General features: G+C 40.4%; 1 protein-coding gene across 1 annotated transcript in view; it reads right to left on the bottom strand.

Annotated features, from left to right (window-relative positions):
• DOCK1 (dedicator of cytokinesis 1) overlaps positions 1 to 23,202 on the bottom strand; it is a 273,982-nt gene that overhangs the window by 108,614 nt on the left and 142,166 nt on the right. The window contains exons 28-29 of the mRNA XM_082054440.1: positions 6,850 to 6,951; positions 1,266 to 1,360 (exon numbers count right to left, since the gene is read on the bottom strand). Coding sequence (XP_081910566.1) covers positions 1,266 to 1,360; positions 6,850 to 6,951 — 197 coding nt within the window. The remainder of the gene's footprint in view (positions 1 to 1,265; positions 1,361 to 6,849; positions 6,952 to 23,202) is intronic.

Here is a 23,202-nt window from a genome sequence, read left to right as displayed (position 1 = left end):
TGAAGGCAGTATGAGGAATACCCATCGTCTGCACATCTGGAAAGAGCATCATCGCAATATCATTTGCACAGCAGTAACTGCCGCACTGGTTAATTGGCATTATTAGTGTCCAAACACAGACCTGCCCACTCAGATTTTGATTTCTTAAGATATTCCATGAAGCACGGAGGTTGTTCTCCCAGTGGAAAGGACACCAGGTACCATACGCCGGGAGGGCTTCCAAAGCACCTGCAACATGATGCTTGAGACAGGTGGAGTCCTTGAACCGAAACCACTTTCAAATTAATTAAAAAAAACTGAACCCAACGGGCTTTCGATGTTCATCATCAGCTGATCTCAAAGGGCTCTTCATTGAAAAACAAACAGCAGGTGCTTCGCAAGCCACAAATGTGCAGCCATAAGCAACTGGGGTCCCGAAGCCGGCTGGATCTCCTAACTCATATTTATTACTAATGGATTTTATTAGGCGGTTAAGGAGACTTCAGAAGCCGAGATTAAAGTTATGGCGCATTTTTATAACGACAGTAGGAACTGTGGTTCAGGATTTTATACAAGTAAACACTGACGACTTTATAGCCGTGGTAGCTACCAGTAAGGACAGAAGAGATTTCTCCAGGCAACTAGTAAATAAAATGGTTTTTCCTTATGCTTTCATCACAGTAGACACAAAAGCATTTGACATACTTAATAAATGTCACAAACATAAAATATTGCACAAAGGCATGCTAAATAATGACAATGCTGCAATTATTGAGTAAAAAAATGGGGATCAAAACCATTTGCAGCCTGTTTCTTTATTACCAGGCTGATGGAATCTGGGTTTAAAATGCCCTATCAATTCTTTCTTGTTAATAGCACTGAAAATACCCCAGAACATACAGCTCCATGTCAGCGTACGATAATCACTAGTTTTTGAGGTAACATGCAAAACATATCATTTATCCCCAAAGGAATACATTAAATTATTACAAGATATGCAGGGATCCCTCCTGCCTCTGCAGTCTGTTCCAAGAGCTCGCTTCTCAGAACCGTGCTGGCCTTAATTTGCGGTGGGCTCCAAGAACCCCAAACCAGGCCACTAAACCACTGCCCTGCAATCCCCAAAGCCAATTTAGACATAATTATTTGTCTCAGAGAAGGCAAAAATGAAACAAACCCAAAGCCACCCTGGCTGCTGCATGGTGTTTTACTGTTTCCAAGCAACACTGTTGTTTCAGATCAAACCCGAAGCAGCCGGCTCAGAAAGCTACGGTGCTTTTACTCACTTATTCTGCATCATGTTCATTATAACCCAGTCGAAGGGATAGACGTTCTTCCCGATGAGATTCTTGAACATGATGAATGTTTCCATCAGAAAATCCTAAAAAGAAGAGAAAATATTTGGGAAAGACCGCTCTTCTGGATCAGAAAAGTCCAAGTGATAGTGTCAGTTATTAATGACTCGACTCAAAAGGTGTCTTACTGTTCCGCTTCATAAAAAAGTCATTATTCATACACGACACACACAAATTCTACCAAGGCATATTTATATATGATGTACATAAATCCTACAGTAATTCTATTTAAACTCCTCAGAAATGATAACGCCAGTAATCTCATAATACATCGTAAACAACCCACGGTATTACTCAGGAACAAGCACTTGTTTGCCAGTTATCCAAAGGCAGTTTCTGCTGAAAAAACAAATCATTTATTTTTCTATACCATAGAAAAACCTCAGAGTCTTCTTGTGCAGCATACATGGCTCGCCACATGTCGGGTGCATGTTGAAATGTTGTTAAAAGCATAATGGTACATAGAAAGAGAAGAAAAAACCTAAGAAATTCATTTTAATCTCGTGATTACACTATTTTAGTGGAGTCAGTCAGTCAGTCAATGAATTTTCCCTCCCGTTGCAAATACCCTCCTGAATTTTTTGCTTGTCTGGAATCAAGATTATCTATTTATTTTAAAATATACATATATATATGATCCAGCTCAAAATGGGATCCAGGTAAGCGTGGTGGTGGGCATGACCCTGAGCTGGGATAGATGACAGCGATGGTTTGGCCATCCCGAAAGTAGGAGAGACTTAGTCCCTAAAGGGAGCAGCGGTAATTGCTTCTGCCAGTGAAAACCTGAGCCAGAACAAAGTTAATTTAGTGGCATAAACCAATTTGTTTCTACACAGATATAAACAAACATCTCTTCGGAACAGAAACCTCATGTACTTTACAATGTAAATCATCTTGTGCGGTTTGGGAATCTATAATTGCTATCTAACAATTTTGAGTCATATCAAATGCTCGGACAAAGATGAAAGAGGGGAAAGAGAACTTAATACAGAAAGTCCTTGATCCACCTCACGCAGAGATAAAAATGAACTTTTATTCCAAGGTTAGAATATTTTCCCTTTGCTACAGCTTCTCAGTAATGGTATTTATCTCATCTATCTTTAAAATGTCAAATGCCTACCAAAAAAAAACCCCAAAATGTTACATTCACCAGACTTTTAACTAAGGCTGTTTTTCATGTAACCTTTTCAGTGAGAAACAAATATGAAGGTGCTGCTCAGAAGCATTTCTTCACGTGTGAGAACCAGTCTGTTCATCACATTTTATGTTTGGATCCCTTGTTTTGTTAAGAAGTTTCTCCTGGCTCCGAAATCCTCGGTTGGTGGGAAGGATGGAGCTGCAGAGATCCTGAGGACACAACACTGGGGTTGTTTGGGATGCTCTGCATCCCAGCTACTGGTACCCAAGACATCCAGGCCAAAGAGGGCAAACAGAGCACAAAAACCACGTTTTAACCAAAAAAACGTGTAATACTAATAAAATAACTCCGCTGTTCTTTTACCAAAATCACTCCCAGCAACACAACATCAGTGAAGATGTTTTGACATTAACAGGATTGAGATAAAATTTGGAGCTGCTGGTGGTTAATGAGATGTTACTGTTGCATAAGACAAAACTCATCCCAGACACACACTCCACCGGCTCAGGAAAACGTGTCTTCATTTAGGAGACCAAACCGCAGACGTTACTGCTCATTTTTCATGTATTTTGGTGAAAGAGTTCCGTAATTTCTAATAATCACGGTGCGTATTTTGCTGCCCAGGACGTGACTCCAGCACGTGCTTTGTGAGAGCTGCACCTACCGGGTGATGTTCTGACTGATGCTGCTTCGCGGCTGCATAAATGAAACATTGACGTGGCAGCACAGGAAGGGTCATCACCCATCCAAGAGGGTGGATTTGAGCTCACTGGGTGTTTTTCCCTTAATATTTTATGAGTACAGATGTATACTTGCCTGATTTCTTGCAGCAAACTCTGTATTTGTCACCGTTTTCGGCTGTTGAGCCTCTGCACGCTTTGCTGATCCAGCTGCACGTGACGGTGGGTGAATTCTCATTGACTCTGTTGATGATTCACGTTCGTTACTGACCCCAGAGGTTGTGCCACGTGTGGTTTGACCTACTTTGCTGATTCAGCTCCACGTTTTAATCTACCGATATTTACATTTTACTTCCACAGAGGTACTTTGAGAATGCTCTACAACAACTGAGCTAATTATTGATCAAATAACAAGCTTCTGACGCTTACATGTATTCGATGTATTTATATTATTGCTCTCTTTTGAATTTTATCTTATAAAGAAGCAAATGGTTTCCATGAATTAACCTGATATGAGCAAAACCTGGATATTTTTCAGGGGGAATGGAGAGGGAAGCTGTCAGTTCATGCTGTGTTGCTTTCCAGTATATCCAGAAGCAGAACAAATTGTTCTGAACATTAAAGGAAATGATAAAAAACCTGTACTAAGGAAGGACGGGCTGGAACTCCTGATCTCTCTTCAACTATAAATACAAATTCTATAGAATATTCCAAGGAAGCAAAACTCAGAATAGACAGGACCCCTTCACAACTCCCCAACAATTACAGAAAGGAAACAGCTCAGCCCTGTAACCGGGTAGATGGTGACGGAGGTAGACAGTCAGTAGGCAGGTGGTCAGTCAAAGCTTGTACAATGTACAATACTCATCCATGTACACACTCACATGAAAACCCAAAGCCATGGAGTGCAAAATATGAAGGGGGAAGAAGAAAAAGAGAGGTGCAGAAAACAGTGATCTAAAGTAGCCTGTGGAGTTTGCCATTCCACATACTCCACTGACTCCAGGACGAGGAATACATCTGAGATACTCCACGTGGCAAAATATTAGTGTATATTTTTTGGCAATTAGTAGCGCATGTGTCTCAACTGAACATAAATTTCACCAAGTGAAAAGGGGAGAGAGATCAGCTCGTCCCAGGAACAACCTCACTGATCTCGGATGATATTCCACTTCACGATGATGGCAGCTTGACAGCAAGAAATTCCTCTTGGAACAGAAATAGCTTAATGAACCTAAACAATATATTCCGCAGAAAGACATAACACTGGTTTTAGCACATTCCACCTCACCTTTTCTAAGATTTTTGAGGCCAAATAAGACCATTATAACATTTTAAAACTGACACCCACATAACATGGGCCATAAAGTTTCCTCTAGCAGTTCCAGCACTGGGCTTGTAGCTTCTGATTGAGCAAACCACACGCTGAAGAACAACGGTGAAGAAACAACCACAGCTTCACTTCAGCTCTCCCTTCTTCTTGTAATTATTTTTCAAGCAAAACCTATTCATTTCTGCTTGAATTAATCTAGTTTCAGTTTTAAATCACTGCTTCTTCATCCTTTTCCCCTAAATGATGACTCAGTTGCGGGTTTTTTTTTTAAATAAGAAAAAATAGTTTATGCACTGTAGTTTCCTTTTATTACAGGATTAACAATATACCCTCATTATACCTCAACATTCCACACCTTCCTTTATATATGTATATAAATATATATAATATATATACTCACATGTTGAAGTCAGTTTAAAGTAGCATTATCTACCATTAACGTATTACCGTTTTAATGTTTTACCAGGCTACTACGTAATTTATTGCCCATTAACATACATTACCATTTAGTCAACAACACCATAAAAACATTAAAAGGGTACATTTTAATTAAAGACATGAAAAGCATTACGACAACTAAGTTTAGCTTAGTGTCTATTCTAATACAAACCACAGCATATCGGTGGAAAACAAGTAGTCAAACAGTCCACATAGCTGATGGAAAATAAGATTTTAACAGTCCAGAGCAAGTCCAGCTATACAACCCAAGAACATACAGAAAAGGACAAATATAGAATCAAGACGAAATAAATCAGTGATTCTTCCTATATGCCAGTGCACTGCATGGCACCTACATGAAACTCTTAAAAGAAGCTATTACAAATAGACCACTTGCCAAATTTCCAAAACAGAATTACTCCCTTGTTTCCACCAGAAAGATCTAACCTACAGGACCACTTTTCGGACAATTTAGACCAAAAAAGAAAGACTTTAAAATAAACACTTCTATTGCCATTAGAACGGTCACAGATTTCCTAACCAGTATTTTTCTCTCTGCAATTTTTCATTAAGTGTTTTAAGAGCAAACTGCTTTTACCTTTTCCCATGTAAAACCCTGTAATCAGTTTGCCTTTTCCAGAGCCAAATGGTTTGAATTACTTTAAAACTACAGAAATATTTGGCTTGATTAACCTTAACACCTTTTCTGTGCATTAAAAACATCATTTTCACTCTCTTAGCTGCATTTAGCTTGGGAATGCTTTGTTAATAGTGGAAAACCAAGTGAAGAGAACTATCCACAGATGTTCTCTGAGATCCTGAAGCAAGTGGGAAGCAGCCCTTGCGATACTCTGATGTCCTTCTGCAGCAACGCACAGTTGGACTTTGTCTTCACTCTCCTCAACCACCAGCTTTGTACTTTAATAACTCCAGATCGGGTACAAACGGAGCACCAGGGGCTCCGCCACCTCATCTGGAAACGGGTACAGGGCAAAGAGCTCAAATCTTGCAGGATATAAGAAGTTAAAGACAAAGTGGGAAAGTCCAAACATAAAGAAATTACACAAAGACCTTGAGTTTCGTAACGTTGGGTTTGGAAGGAAGAGTGGAGCCTAAATAAAGGCCAACCTGAGGATTAAAATACAGGTGAAATCTGCCTAAAGCACCAAAGAGAATCCCCAGAACCAGAGCAGGGGATGTAAACCAGCTGATTGGGCTTCGGGTTATCCACTAATTGATGGATCTTGGCCAAGATGCTTGGTGGCTCCATCACAACGCGCGCTCACCATATGGCCATGAGACCTCAGGTCATGAGAGACCAGCTCCTCAGCTATAAACTCCCTTCCATTATCCTCTAATTAAGTGGTGTTGTTGGCTTAGTTAGGCTGCCGAACGACTCTGAGAAGGCAAATTTCAATTATTACCTCTTATTTACCAACGGAGGGCACCTTTGAGGTTAAAACGTTTTGTATAAAATTTGGCGTGAGCAGATCTGTAAGTAAAGCTATTTAAACAAATGAAATCGGCACATCTGGAAGATTTAACGCTGAAAGTTCCTTTCCTCGGGAAAGCTGCTTTTCTTTTTTCCCTCTCCTTAAACAACACAGATTTTTAGTAATAGCTCAGCACCTCTATTTCCTAATGATTTCTTTTAATTGCCTTAAATCCACTGTCTCAGTGTTTGCTGTTTAAAGTATTGATCGGCTCCAGAGATGAGCTGCAGTCTTGTGTGTGGCGGGAGGTTCATTTCGTCCTTTGCAAGTGCAGAAAATGTGTAAGTCATAGCACCTTATTAACTACTCTTAAATTAAATCTGCAACATCAAACACATTTTGTTTGCATTTCACGAGTGTATTTAACAAACGGTAACAAGGCAAAAAACAACACAAGTTGTTCTTATGAACAGATAAAATATGTTTAACTTACCACAACATCCGACCTCATCTTTCCAAAGGTCTTGATTAAATGAGCGTAGTGATAGTCTTCCATTTGCCTTAAAATAGCGGTCATACATGCCACAAAACTCCCCTATCAAAGACAAAAATACAAACAAAACAATTATTTAAGATAAGGCAATATAATACTTGCTATCAAAATGTAAAAGAGCAGCATGTAATACAGTGGGTATAATTCTATGATTTAAATTCATTAATAGATACGCAAAATTCTGTCAAGAAAAGAAAGAAAAAATCTTGACAAGTTTCTATTTCCAATTTCATGGTTTTATTGCCACCTCCACTGAAGATTCTGCAACATATTCTTCATATAAAATTGCTCAGGCATTAAAGGCTTTGGAAGGTAATAAACAGCACTCCTAAAAATGTCATGCAATATCAGGATTTGCATTTGGGAAGCCAATACTCTGCTCAAGGAAGAAATCCCTTAGAAATCATTATATTGAGCATCACGGTTAAGCCCCAAGTTTTAATTTCATCGAGTGGTATTTGCAGGTACTGTGATGCTTCAAAGAAAAATAAAAACAACCCAAAACCCAATAACTTCCATAAAAACAGAACAGCGGTAACAAATGTCTCTCAAATTACGGAAAAAGTAAAAAAGTGCCAAAACCAAAGTTTAATATCTCCTTCTGGTCTGTGCAAGTATCATAGGGACAACGCAAAGCCACCTCCATGGCCACTAGATCCCACCAATGATTCCTCTTGTCCATCCTCCTTCTCTGACTACCTGCTAAATAATGTTGGCTGATTACAGTAATTAGAGTCCACACCTTGTCTGGTCTTTAATGAAGAACAAAAAGTTGGAAAAAAAAATCTGCAGAATTACTCAGAAAATAAATTATACTCTATATGATTAGATAAATTTTAAATTCCCCCTTCTGTGCTGTTTTCAAGCTTATTATGCACGGCCTGACAGAATCTCAGGGTGTTTTTCTCCTCCCCAAGTGTCGCAGGGAGCTTTTAATGTTACCTTTAAGATCTATGTTACTTGCAATTTAAAATCTTTTTGCAATTGAGATCAAACACCAAATGGCATTAGGTTATCTGTGTGTGTCATGAGCCCGCTTATTTACAGCCTAATCCCCCAACGCCACCAGGTAAGCGCTCCTTGAATTTGCTTTTCTCCTCCGTAATGGAGTTTAGAGCTCAACTCCCACACAACCGACTTTGTCCGTGCATTATTCTTCCTACACGATGCAAAGGAACCTGATGAGATTTCGTAGGCATGTGCAACCGGCATGAATATGAAAGGGAAAGGCCACCCGAGCTGCTGTTCCGTGACATCAAAAGAACTTCATAACAAACGATGACAAGAAGAGAAGCACAAAGATAACGTTTCCTACTATGAAATGTAAATAAGATGGGATCATCTCAAAAAATCTCAAAACGTTAATTGTCAAAACACCGTCTAACAAGCACTCTATAGAGCAGACACTGCAAAAGGGCTGATGCCTGCAAGAAAATATTCAACAGCCCATTTTCACTCCTCTTTCCCCTAACGATGCCATCAATCAACGCAATGTTTCATTATAAATATTTTTGATTGGCTGTTTAAGACTAGGCTGCGGATGCGTATTAGTGATAGGAGGCAAGTGATAGGACCACAGGAAATGGCCTCAAGTTGCACCACGGGATATCAGATCGGATATTAGGAAAAAATTCTTCATGGAAAGTGTCATCAGGCATTGAACAGGCTGCCCAGGGCAGTGCTGGAGTCACCATCCCTGCCAGGGGTTTAAAAGGCCTTCAGACGATGTTCTTTAGGACATGGTTTAGTGCTGGAGTTACGTTATGGTTGGACTTGATGATCCTGAGGGTCTTTCCAACTGAAACAATTCTATGAATTCAACCTCACTTCACGTGAGGTTCTGCACATGGTTCATAAACGCTCCGGAGAGCTGAAGACAAACTGTGTTTTGCTCACGGTGTCTTTTTCTAGACGCTCACTCAAATAACCCGCAAAGTCCATTGCTTTGCAAACACATCAACCAATCTTTACCTTTCTTCACATAAATACATCAACCCCACATTTGCAAATCCAGCCTTTTCTAGATGATCCAGCAGTCAAAACCTCCTTCTAGCAATGTCATTTCTCTAACTGACAAATAGCTTCGTTCATATTTCTGTATTTATCTACCTGTTTGATGAGTAATTTAAGTTAATACGCACATTTGCCACACTCAATAGATGAATTTCATACCCGGGGAAAATATCATGGCAACTTTGCATGTGAAAAAAATGACTGTGAAGCAACTTTCAAACACATTTTAATATGGATTTTTTAGCTAGAGGAGCAGCTGGAGATATGGATGAATTTGATTATCATCTCCTCCACATCTACTGGTGATTGCTATGATGGTCGCCATAAGCTGGGGAAAAGTTGAGTCCCAGAAGAGAGACATAATTACAGAAGAATCCGTTCTTAATTAGCATGGTGGGCATTGGAAAGGACACACGAAAGTTTAATGCTTGGTGGTTAAACACTCGATTTCCACGTGAAAATGAAAATATGAAAGCTTGTTAAAAACCTGGAATGGTTGCTGGAGAAAAAGATTAACAGAGAAACATAAACAAGCTTGGAAATACAAGTGACACGTGAATGTGAGGGAATGCTGTTAAAACAAATGATAAAAACGTGCTAAATGTTGCCGTGTCAGCTTATGCTGAGCCCCCAAAGTGGTGCCAAGCACAACGTTTCAGGGTCCTTGAAAAGTTAATCAACATTTCTTCCTGTTTCTCTGCATTAAGAAAAATAAATCATGCTCATCTTAGTATTATCTTGGTAATAAAAAACTTTGTTTTCTTTGATATAGTGTTGTTCCTTTAAGCCTCCGTTGCATTACACACACAGACATCCCCCCAACGACATTTATCTTCAGATGCCCACCTGCTAAATAGTGTTCAAGCCCCTGCTGGTTAGGAAAATCTATTTTAATATTACAGAAAAGCACATCTCCTTACTTTTCATCATTTTCTTTGCACTTACTGAGGTATCATTTGCAGCCAGCATGCTCTTAATTACCACGTTAATAAAAAATTGTAATTATTTTAGGCAATATTTGTACTGTAGGTGTTTTTAATATGGCCTATTAACCATTTAGCAAGAGCTAACAACATTATTAAATTTTAACCTTAAGTTGATTTTTAATCTTTAGTTGGATTCGGAGACCATCGTCATCTTTGGGAGCACATGAGTCCAAACAATAAACAGGAAAAAGAAGTATCTTATTCCCTAAAAAAATCAATTTCAATTTTAACTGTAGGAGTAATTGCAAACCTCTGTTTATCCAGCAAGTGCTGCAAGGGCAACACGGGGCGCTTGGCATTGCCCTGGCCAATTATCAGCTATTTATTCACTGAAATAGTGTTAAGGTTTGTACCGAAAGCCCTTTCACATCCTTAACTTGCCAAGCTCAGAAATGAGGTAATCACACAGTGACTAAGATAATTACTACACATCATACTATGGAAGCGCATCTAATGCACTTTGTAAGTAGCTTAATACAATTAATGTACCTCCTGCCCAAAAGTGGAGGCGCTGGATTAAATCTTTATTTTCCAACCAGGTACACTGAGGCAAGAGGGAATTTAGGAGGAAAGGGAAAGGGAAAGGGAAAGGGAAAGGGAAAGGGAAAGGGAAAGGGAAAGGGAAAGGGAAAGGGAAAGGGAAAGGGAAAGGGAAAGGGAAAGGGAAAGGGAAAGGAAAGGAAAGGAAAGGAAAGGAAAGGAAAGGAAAGGAAAGGAAAGGAAAGGAAAGGAAAGGAAAGGAAAGGAAAGGAAAGGAAGTTGCTTCTTCTTTAGAAACAATGCACTATTATTCACAAAATACAGCTTATATTTAAAAAACAATGACCATGCAATTCCAAAGTTAAAACTTCTTTCTAATTCCTATAAAATACAGTTCAGAGAAAAAAGCTGAAGAGGCACATGAATCCACAGAAAGTATGTATTTTCTTAAATTATCTTTACAATACAATAAATATTCCAATGGCCCTTTAACAGATATGGGTAGGGAAATTTAAATATCAAATAATCCCCACAAGTAATACTAACACTGCAAAAATTCAGAATGAAAACAGTTCCCTGCAGGAGAAACAACACATGCCAATGCTTTGCTCCTTCAGGGGTAAAATATCCTATTTTAAACAGTCTGGTCCATTTGCTTCCAGGGAATTCTCTAAGATGGAAATACTAAGCTCTTTATGTAGAGTGAGAAAATCTAAGAGAAATCAAAACTACACTAAGTTAGGGGATGTTTCACCAGAATGTTCCTGTTACACAGATGAAAAAGCGAAGTTGCATTTATTTTTCAGTAAAATTTTCCCTATACGGCATTTAAAGGCTACACAGCTAAATAAATAAATGGCTAAATAATAGAAACAAGCAACAACAAAAAGTCCGACACAAAATTAAACCAACCAAACAAAACTCACAAAGAAATGACGCAAAAATATCAGCATGAACTTCTCACTGCATTTTGGATTTCAGAATATTTTCATAGAATTTCCTTTGTTGAAAAAGGTTGAAGTTCCACACAATTACCAGACAGTTTGCAAGGATATAAAAATCATGTAAGTTTTCTCTTTGCTTGTACCCAGGAGTGGCACTGGATGGGCTTTGAAGGTCCCTTCAGTCCAAACCATTCTGTGATTCTTTGATAACCCAACATGGGTAACACTGAGGATCTCCTGGCATTTCTTGTTCTGCAGAATCCAAGAGTGTCAGGGGTTGGAAGGGCCCTGGAAAGCTCATCCAGTGCAATCCCCCCATGGAGCAGGAACACCCAGATGAGGTTACACAGGAAGGTGTCCAGGCGGGTTGGAATGTCTGCAGAGAAGGAGACTCCACAACCCCCCTGGGCAGCCTGGGCCAGGCTCTGCCACCCTCACCAGGAACAAGTTTCTTCTCAAATTTAAGTGGAACCTCCTGTGTTCCAGTTTGAACCCATTACCCCTTGTCCTGTCACTGGTTGTCACCCAGAAGAGCCTGGCTCCATCCTCCTGACACTCCCCCTTTCCATATTGATCCCCAGGAATGAGTCCCCCCTCAGTGTCCTCTTGTCCAGCTCCAGAGCCCCAGCTCCCTCAGCCTTTCCTCACACGGGAGATGCTCCACTCCCTGCAGCATCTTGGTGGCTGCGCTGGACTCTCTCCAGCAGTTCCCTGTCCTGCTGGAACTGAATACTTTATATTGTATAACATACCACGACCCCGTAGCACGCAGCTCACCATTAGCTACCGGCTGAAATAAATCGACATAGGTTCCAGGTCACATCACCACAAGCATCAACGAAAGCTCATGATGAAGTTTAAGACCCAACAGCAAATAAGCCAAACCAGGAATAGGGATCACTTTGTATGAACACGATTCAGCTCCCCAGGAGCAAAACACCCCATTTCTGCTGACGGGCTCTTCTGGACCGTGCTCAAGCCGCTGGCCAGGGCCCGGCAGATGGACCCGCAGCCATCCCTGTGTCCTACACGTCCATACAGCACCTAAACCAGTTTGACACAGATTCCTTCAGCTTCTGCCAGCAGGGCCTCTACCCACACCATCATATGAGCAAGGACAGGAATCATAAAACAAAGTAAAACACGCCTAAAGATACATATATATGTATATAAATTCACACATATATTTCTCATAGTATTAAAACAAACACTTCTTTTCCTGTAATAGAAAATCTGACAGTAAATTCAGTAGCACCTTTAGAGAGAGAGTTATTTCACGGATACAGCAGCAGAATGTAAACAAGCGCAAAATCTTAACATTTATCACTTTCCCATTTCCTTAGGCCAAATCCTACCTCCTTGAACACGAGTAAATGGAAGGAATAAAACATGTGAGTCTTTTTCCTTCGAGAAACAAGTTCATGTTTGTAATAATGTGAGTGATAAATGTTTGGTTTTTTTTTTTTCCTACCACCAAAACCATTATTACAAAGGCATCTTTTTGAAAATGAAGCAACATCTACTAAGGTATTTTTAGCTGACAAACTTACTTTCACCCAACCTGATTGAAGCAGCTCGGTGCTTTGCTAGTTCCGGTCTAGTAGAAACCTCATTTAGGTCAACTCGATTCCCTGTAGGTCCATTCAGAATTGATGAGACTGATATGGAAGTTTATAGGTGAATATTTGCTTACTTAGGCTTGCATATCTCAACTCAAAACATACTTTACGGATCTAGATTTGATCTGTGATGGTTCGATCGCTACCAATCAATAGAAAACTTGTTTTAAAAGGAAATCTTTGTCAGGACTTCGATGATGATTACTATGTCCTGACTGGCTAAGTTACAAAAGATAAAATAATGTAAATTTAGCTGATTTTCTTCAAAAGAGCACAAGACATAAGGAAATGTTCAATTTCCATGGGTGGGCCATGAAAGGATATTATTTAGGTGTGCTAAGATTGTCACGGGGACAATGATGTAGGCTGAGGAACCTGAGGAGGCTTCTCCTCCTGCCTAGGCAGGGCAGCTCCAGGGTTGGAAACCCCCTTGGGTCTTGAAACCTCCAAGGATGGAGGACAAGCGCAACGAAGAACCTGTCCTGACATCTCCATGTCCCCCTAAGGCCTCCCCATTCATCCCTCTGTTCATCCTTCTGCTGCCAGAAGTCACAAGCTCCCAATTCTCCCCATTTTGGGGACCATCAGACCAGGATCTGCTCAACCCTTCCCACACCTCCCTGCAGTCTCCACCCCTTTGGTGAGAACGACCGCATCCATAAGCTCTTATGAACAACACAAATTAGGCATTTTCCATAAAAGAGAACACAGGCTGAGCCCCTGCATGACCCCGCTAAGCGAAAACTTCCTGAGATGCATTTTAAGTCAATAAAAGCTCTTGCAATTAACAAAACAACTTTGTGGATGTAAAATAAAGGCAACAAAGGTATGTTTTTTTCAGCTTCCTGCTTCATGTTTTACTGGACAAACTAGTTTGGGAACTGCAGAGAAAAAAGCCCTACTGAAGTACCGTAATTATGTATTTATTTTGGAAGGTATTTTGTTTGGAAAAGCTGGTTCTTAGCAAGAAATCTTTGTCTAAAGGTTTCCAAATGTCTTTCAACTCTCAAGTGCCAGGAAAACAAAACCTACAGCCACCTTCCCCCAATTCAGAGGCAGCAGGTTCCAAATCCTTCCCAACCTTTGTGAGCCCCAGCCAGGTGAAAATATTCAACCAGGTGAAAATATCCACCGTTCGACACCTGAAACAGCGCTACGGTTCTGATCTAACGCTTCTCAATTGATTCTGAACAAGCAAAATCCTGATTATTGTTTCATTTGAAGGAAAAATCCTATATTCCCAAACCACAGGAAAAAAATACCACGAACTTCTCTGGCAAGAACAGTAAAAAAGGATCTTCACATAGATCAAAACCAGAACCCGAGATCACGATAGCTCAACTGAAACACCTTTTGCAAAACGCTTATTTATTAGAAATTTGATGCTATGCACAATGAGAATATACACAAAGCGTTCCCTACTTTGAAAGCACTTTGCACCAACTTTCGTAAGAGGCAAGCAAAAAATTAATGAGCCGTTTTAACACCTCCATTTATCATTTTCCTAAGGCTCTTTTTCAAAGAAGTCCATTTTAGCCCAAAATGCTTCGCTTTAAAAAGTTCTCCACAGTCTCAGTATTAAACAGCATGGATATCAATGGGTATCACAGTGCTTAAGATTTCTGAAGGTCACTCCATTTATTTTTTGGTTTCTAAACGCAATTGCCTTCCCCCACCTCCCTTCTCCCCCTGCTTTACTACAAATTATTCCACTGAGAATCTAGAGAACTGCCCTCAATAAATCTGTCTCAGGTACTGGGCTTCACACTTCTATTAATACTAACACAACACACAAAACAACAGTATTTATGGGTTTGGCTGGTATTCAAACAGTAAAAGAAAAAAATAATAGGGAAAAGCCACACAAAATATATGCTTAGAGAATTTTGCAACCCTGCAGCAGTGAATTTGGGCTATAAGATCTAGATTTTGAGATTTAGAATTACTTTTATTGTAATTGGCATTAAGCTTTTCACACCACTCGTGTGATGTCGGGACACATCGGGAAAGACAAGAGGCAGAACAAACAAGAGCATGGGTCCCTATCTGAGGAGCGGAGGAGTAACCTTTGAGTAAGGCTTCAAAGATACAACTCGCAGCAGAGCAGAGAGATGTGCACTGATATTTATACATCTGCTAAAAAGATGCAGGAATCTGGACCAGTACCATTGGGTTTAAGCTTTACCCACTGTCCCCGAATGCATTTAATGATGTTTTTGTTCGCGTTGCTGCCACAGCTCCAGCTGGGTTGTCTAATAGATAAAGCAGGTGATGTTCCCACCGTTGTGGACAAAGCAAGAATTTGTTCTCCCCTTTAAATTGCTCTTATAAACTGGAATTTTCTTCTATATAATTCCAGCTGACTGGTGACAGCCCATCTCCAAAGTTCAAATGCACACGGTGAATCTTTGCTCTCTAATTCAGGTACCAGTGACATTATCTGCTACTTATTTTGGGGCTTGGAGTAAAGCTCAGTGAATCAACATCTTCATGCACATGTGCATTAATTTGATCTGTACGTTTCCAAAATCCCCATCAACTGTTTCAGTGTCCGGGGAATCACTCAAAAGCATCTCCCAGCATCGCAGAACGACAGAAACGCAAACCAAGAGCCCAGAGAAATGAGTGGGAACAGAAAGTGCCGTCGTCTCGGTACAGATTTAATATGGGAATAACAAATTCCTGACAGTAACGTGAACCTTCCCCACCCTGGGAAAAGCCTTTCATCTTGTTTATTTTAGATTTCCCAACACAAAATGATGTCTTACTTTCTTCATATTATTGTTAGGAAGTTAATTTAACTACAATAATTATTATCGTCCTCTGAAGCGCTCTCAAAATGAAAGACATATCTGCTCTGGCACTCAATGTTAGATAAATGATAAGGAAAACAAGCAGAACTTTCTCTGGAGCAAACAAGTCACTAAAGAGCTAAAATAAAAATGAAGTTAGCGGATTATTTGGTTTTGATGGTTATGGATCCTACAGCACGAAACTTCACTCATGGTTGAAGATATCTGCAAACCACAATGTCAGTTAATGCGAGCAGAAGCACAATTTTACCTACCGAATGCGACCAGAATTAAAAGCCACATAAATAAACTACAATGGGGTTGATGCAGTCCAGCTAAAAATTTAAGTTTTGCAAAGACAAAAGACAAGACAATTTAGGATAATTAGCATCCTACGTGAAGAATGACTGCACTTGAGTAATTTCGGTAATTGTGGTAGCCTACAGGTATTATGGATATCGTCTTGCAGTAATGTGTCCCTATGACAAATCATGAGAATCCTGCAGGAAGATACATTATGTTTTCAATACAAGACAAGTGATCCTGCCAGATTAACACTCTCCTAAAAGCAACAGCCATTTTTAAGACAAATTATTCTACTTTTGGTGCGCTTTTTTTTGACAGAAAATACTGTGACATTAAACATTTAGCAACTGATCTATTGAGGGCCTCAGCAAGTTTGAGTGATCAGAAATAGGTGCAAGCAAAATTTAATTGATAGAAACACACAGTTTACATACCCTTGGATTTAAAATGAACATGCAAGAAGAGGGAAGCTTTTGCGTTTTTTAACTAATTTCTGCCTTGATTTTGGGGCCGTTCGGTTAGGTTTTGGGTACATTGGGTGCAATGAGGAGGTGGGTTCTGATGATGCGCTGCTCAGATTTCGGTGCTGCAGAAGGTCACGCAGCCCTTGCAGCCAGGAATTGCTGCAACGCTCTCATCGGTACGAAAATAAAGACATTTGCATGTTCTCAAAATGAAAACCCCATTACAGACAATGTTCTTGTTCCCTCCTCCCCAAGGAGTGGGAAAACTGATTAAATAGAGAGAACAGCCCACTCCTTTACTATGACTTTTCTAACTTAAGTTCAACTTCCTGTGATATTTCATGGTGTAGCAGCCAAATTAATAGTATTTACATAAATCCATGTGCCATTATGGTAAATAAAAGAAATACAATCCCCAGACAAGTTACATTTGAAGTTAGACTTTCTGTACCAATATTGACAGACAAGAGGAGCTGAAAAGATTAATACAATTCACCAAATGACTGAGAAAACTCATTTTTCCCATCATAGAGTCACAAATGCAACATTACCATATGGGAAATGGCTACTGGAAAGTTTTCTCTTTATCAGATATATATATATATATATATATATATATGTATATGTAGGTTGTCTCTTGCATGGGCAATCGTACTTCATCTGTAATTTCTTCAGCTTGTTATATTTTATATAATATCTGCAAGGTTTGCCAGGAGCAGAGGAAAAACTCAGTGGTGTTTCCTTTCAGACACGGAACAGACAGAAATTCAGATGTAAATACTTTCCAACAGGCTGGATAGAAGCTTTCTACAGGTATTCTGAGAAGCAGCCATGTCTATATTTCATAAGGATACAGACCTGCTTAGAACTTTGCATTTAATTAAAGGAAACAAGGAAGAACCTGCAGAACCTGAAAACGATAATATGTGGGTTGCGCCTCCAAGAATGACACAATTCTTCCCCGTAACATTATTAAATTTGAATTTTATTTCTTATTAAACTCAGAGTAACTCAGAATGCTTTGGGGATTCTTTCAGACAACCTATTGCTAAACAATGTACAGCACCAAGAGGAGCATCAAAGCTCAAAGACACTCCATGAAAAGACTACAAAAGCGATCTATAATATGTAATCTAAGCAAAAGAAGAGCTGAACATTTATATTGTGGAAAACTAAATTAATTAAAACTTTCTTTATTGCTATTTGGAATGACGACCCAAAAGCTGAACATAATATGCTCCAAAAGGATGCTACTGATAAATGGGTCTTTATACTTTCCCTACTGCAGAAATAGTGCGACAAAACTCAGAAATCTGACACAAAAAGAGACTCTCAGCTGGGTTAAGGACAAACTGGGCTGGTGTTTTTCTGATTTGGGGCCAATCTCAACATCAAACAGCATGAAAGGGAACACGAAACTCCTGGCAGGAGCACAACAGAGCCCAAGCGGGACCACAACAGAGCCCAAGCGGGACCACAAGCCCCAGCTACACGATCCTCTACGGAACCCTCCAGATTTCGGGTACGAGCAGGGACATTTGAGAGCTTGGAGAAGAGGAGACTGAGGGGTGACCTCGTTAATGTTTACAAATATATAAAGGGTGAGTGTCAGGAGGATGGAGCCAGGCTCTGCTCGGTGACAACCAGTGATAGGACAAGGGGTAATGGGTACAAACTGGAACACAGGAGGTTCTACTTAAATATGAGAAGAAACTTGTTCCCGGTGAGGGTGGCAGAGCCTGGCCCAGGCTGCCCAGGGGGTTGTGGAGTCTCCTTCTGTGCAGACATTCCAACCCGCCTGGACACCTTCCTGTGTAACCTCAGCTGGGTGTTCCTGCTCCATGGGGGGATTGCACTGGATGAGCTTTCCAGGTCCCTTCCAACCCCTGACATTCTGGGATTCTGTGATTTCATCAGGCACCGTGCAAATGTAAAGCAGCAGATGTCACTAAGAAAACAGCCCGTACTGAGCCACGGGCACAGCGGGTACCGGGAGGCGATTTCTGCTTTCGACCCTCCTGACGATTCTCAGGGTAAGAATCAACAGCAATGAGAGACGCACTAACTCACGTGAATAAAAAGGATGAATTCTAACAGCGTTAAACTGAAATGCATTTCTTTGAAAAAAGTATTTCGAATACGTGAAAAGAATGAAGACTTAAATAACCAATCGGTTGGAATAAATTAATTTTGAAAGGCCTATTTTAAGGGAACCAAACCACGGAACCAAAGCAAGCAGCCTGCACCTCCATGTACATCTTACAAAGTAATGAGACCGGTTACGACCACAGGAGCTTCTTCTGCATGCACACAGATTCTTGTTTTTAAATTCAGTTTACTCCACTTATTTCAGCTGAATAACATCTACTGGGAAGATAAGAAACAAACTGAACATTTTAAAACCAGGACAACTCTTTTCCCTTTTCCATTTAGTTTTGGCATGGGGCCAAGAGGGAATATTTGTTCCTAAAGCTCTGCTGGTTCCAGATGAAGCTAATTCAGGTTTCCCTGTGCTTGCAGTGCTACCAAAGAACACCCAAAGCATTTTAGGGAATGCCTTTGGTATTGAGTAACTCATTGTGACTAAAGTGTAAAACATGTTTTGATAATTTTCCTGATGATATCCAACACACTCAATATATTCAACTCATAGCAAAGCATTTACAAGTGCTGGTTTTCCACTGCTGAAATAAATGTTGATTTCTAATTGAATTTCTTTTTCCTTCCAATATCATCTTGCCAGAAATCATAAGGGGAAAAAAGTAAATCCCCTCCCAAATAAGAAGTCATTTATCATTTTCTAGCACAATAACACTTAAACATTAAGAACAGGATTAGATGTATATTCAACTATGTAATTGCTTTCACAAACACACAGCCTGTGCATGTGCTTAACAAAAGCAACTTAAGTCAAGAGATCTTTTTTAATTACACACCCACACCTAAATGAGAATTAATCTCTCTTTGAAAAAGCAATTAAAATTAAATCCAAACCAGCAAGACTAAAATCAGTGACTTAAAACGTTCCAAAGCACAGCCCAGGTTCTCTGGCAGCCCAAGGGGCTGGTTTGCTCCGCAGAGCTCAGCTCCTGCAGCTTGTGTCCTTGTCACACAATCACAGACTGGTTGGGGTTGAAGGGACCTCTGGAGATCATCCAGTCCAACCCCCCTGCTCACGCAGGGTCACCAGAGCAGATGACACAGGTCGGTCCAGGCGGGTTTGAATGTCTCAGAGAAGGAGACTCCACAGCCTCTCTGGGCAGCCTGGGCCAGGCTCTGGCACCTCAAAGTGAAGAAGTTTCTCCTCATGTTCAGATGGAACCTCCTGTGTTTCAGTCTGTGCCCGTTGCCCCTCATCCTGTCATTGGGCACCACTGAACAGACTCTGGTCCATCCTCTGACACCCACCCTGGAGATGTTGATCGGCATTGATAAGATCCCGTCTCAGCTTCTCTTCTCGAGGCTCTGGGTGCACATACACCAATGTCATAGAATGGTTTATAAATATCTAAAGGGTGAGTGTCAGGAGGATGGAGCCAGGCTCTTCTCGGTGACAACCAATGGTAGGACAAGGGGCAATGAGTGCAAACTGGAAAACAGGAGGTTCCACTTAAATTTGAGAAGAAACCTCTTCATGGTGAGGGTGGCAGAGCCTGGCCCAGGCTGCCCAGGGGGGTTGTGGAGTCTCCTTCTGTGCAGACATTCCAACCCGCCTGGACACCTTCCTGTGTAACCTCATCTGGGTGTTCCTGCTCCATGGGGGGATTGCACTGGATGAGCTTTCCAGGGCCCTTCAACCCCTGACATTCTGGGATTCTGTGGTTTGTGTTGAAAGGACCTTCCCAGCTCCCCCAGTGCCCCCCCTGCCATGAGCAGGGACATCCTCACCAGCTCAGGTTGCTCAGAGCCCCGTCCAGCCTGGCCTGGGATGTCTCCAGGGATGGTTCATCCACCACCTCTCTGGGCAGCCTCTTCCAGCCCCTCACCACCCGTGACACTCACTCCTTTCTCCCTTTTTACTCCCAAAAATCCAGCTGGGCAGTAACAACGTACTAAGCAGAATCTCTTACATTTTCTGACATGCAGCTCCTTGTTCAGACTCACCTGGGATTTCCCATCCCAGTCATAAAAACCTGAGACTTCTCTGATGAGGTGAAGGACATTCAAACCAGGACAACTGAGGCAAAGCAGCAGCTTTGATACATGTTCAAATTACATAAGAAATATTAAGAAAGAATAAGTAAAACTAAAACCAGTGCACAAGCTGAAGCAAAAGCTATATGGAATTAATTTAACTTAGCAACACTGCCTCCCCTGCCATCTTTACTTACTATTTAGTCATTTAATTAAAATTTTCATGATAATCCACATATTTATGCGCATAACACTTCTTCATACGGCTATAATACGGCAACAAAGCTGAGGGCAGAAAAAACCTTGTATTTTTTATAATGCAGGCTGCAAGTCATGACATCTGAATAAAGCAGCAGCACCGGCCATCTGAGCATCTTCTGCTGGGGACAAAGGAGATGGTAACCAGGCCAAAGACGGGCTGCAGCTTCCTGGTTTTACACCTGTGTTTGAGTTCAGTTCCATCTTCTTTCTCATATATACTCACAAAACGTTACTGAAAACTGTGGGTGTGCTGCTCCTCTTTGCTTTGCTGCTTTGCACAGTCCCTGATCCCAGCGGGTCCAGCTCTGGATTAACAGCTCTGTGTACCTTGTATAAATACTGCTCATATTTTCACCGTTCAGAGCGTGAAAGAAAAGCTGGAAGTCAGAACTGATGCCCTTGGACCAAAGCTCAGACAGTCAAACAGCAGAGAGGAAAAAGAAAATACAATAACATTGTACATTAAAGCTTGCAAATGTGGAAGAGGAAAGTCTGAGAACTACCTCCTTAGCAAAACAGGCCAAGGAAAGGACCACCCAAAGTAAAGAGTATAATAAAAGATTGTGAGTGGAAGAGCTTTATTAGTGAGATGGAAAACGTATTAGTCTGAAGATGCATTCAACTCATGCATTGTATACAACTGTCCGGTCCCCAAGTCCATTCAAAATCAAAAATTAGCTCTCTTTTGGAAAACCTTTTTCTACACTGAATGCTAAAAAGTCACTTGGTATTGCCACGGGAATCTCAAAGGATGCAGGGGAAGACTTAGACAAAAATCATACTTTTCCTGCCTTAGCATGCACAGACCTGTGCAAAACACTGCATGGCATTCATTGGTTCAAAAAAACACAAGCTTATTTCTTCATAAGGAGAAATTATTAAAAATAATTCTCAAAAAGTAAATTGCAAACAGGAGCAGTAAAATTGTCCCACTCGAGCGCGTACACATAAAAAAAAGGCTTATCTATTGAAACCCCCCATTCTCAAACCACAAACCTCCTTCAGTCCTGCTGAACCCTGGATTATTTTGGAAAGCTCGAACCATGTTAGTGTTTGGCTATCGATAATACTTTTGAAGCAGATTACCTTATTTCTTTGCAAGGAACAATCGTGAAAACACCGCCGGACAGGAGGGCCGCGGGAGCGGAGCTGCGAGGTCGGCACTGCCACACCTGAGTGCCGTGGGTTATCCACATTAACCCTGGAGCATCAGAGGAACCTGATGTGCGGTTAGTTTGTTATTTTCCTAAGAAAAATTACGGGGTTTTATGTTCCACTGTTCAATTTGGTGTGTCAAACACTTTCTTCATGATACAGATATAAGCAGGTTTACCACCCATCGTCTTTTCCAATATTTCAAAATAAAAGAACTGCCATATCATTAAAATCTGATAGAATATATGACACTATATTTCTATATGATACAATTATTTAGAGATACTAAAAATACAAAAGAGAAGAAAAGAAAAAGAAAGAAGATACATGAGAGATCTCAAATATCCAAATTAATCCCAGGGCCTCTCTTTAGGTCTTGAAACATGAGTGCTATGACCTATTCCTACCTGAATACAATAATATCATCATTTTGAAAGTATTTTTCCTGACAGAAAGTCTATGCCTTTAATACCATCAGAACTATTTTCTTTTGGGGCAGAAAACTGAACCAACCCTGAGTTATGGTCGAACCTGCAACACTCAACCCACTCCTGACATTTGCCAAAAAATCTCTTGAAAACAGTAAGTATCTCCTATTGGTATGGCTGAAAAAATACTCATCATCTGTTGAGAAGGTAATTTTAAGGATTTTTCTTTTCAAGAGTGCTTTAAAAATACCTTAGAAAAAACAACTTAGAGTAAGACAAAATGTCTTTCAGGGCGAAGGAAGCAGACCTGATTAAGTCTATTCCTATAAGTAAATGTGAGGCATATGGACAATTTCTGCATAAACCGAGTACAAACATTACCCAAAGTCATTAACCGGTAAGCAGGAATTAATATGTTTACAATTCAAACCAAGTGATAAATATGCATAAATAAAAGGAAAATACTCGTTGCATCCCTGTGAATTAATAAAACTTGTTGTTGTTGTTCCTTATTAAATGGAAAAATTAACATGTACAAGTATCCTGCTTTCCCTCGTGTCGGCCAACAAAAATGTGTGTGACATGATGTGTCGGCCACTATCTGTCCCTTTAGCATCACCTTCAGCTTTCGCACAGGATATCAAGCTCCTTCTTTAGATAATGAATTGCTGCAGATCTTATCTGTCATCTGGTAATTGATGTGAAATAACG

The sequence above is a fragment of the Streptopelia decaocto genome (assembly GCF_964273445.1).
Source record: "Streptopelia decaocto genome assembly, chromosome: 5".
Classification (NCBI taxonomy): Eukaryota; Metazoa; Chordata; class Aves; order Columbiformes; family Columbidae; genus Streptopelia; species Streptopelia decaocto.
This window is presented reverse-complemented; position numbering and strand designations above follow the sequence as displayed.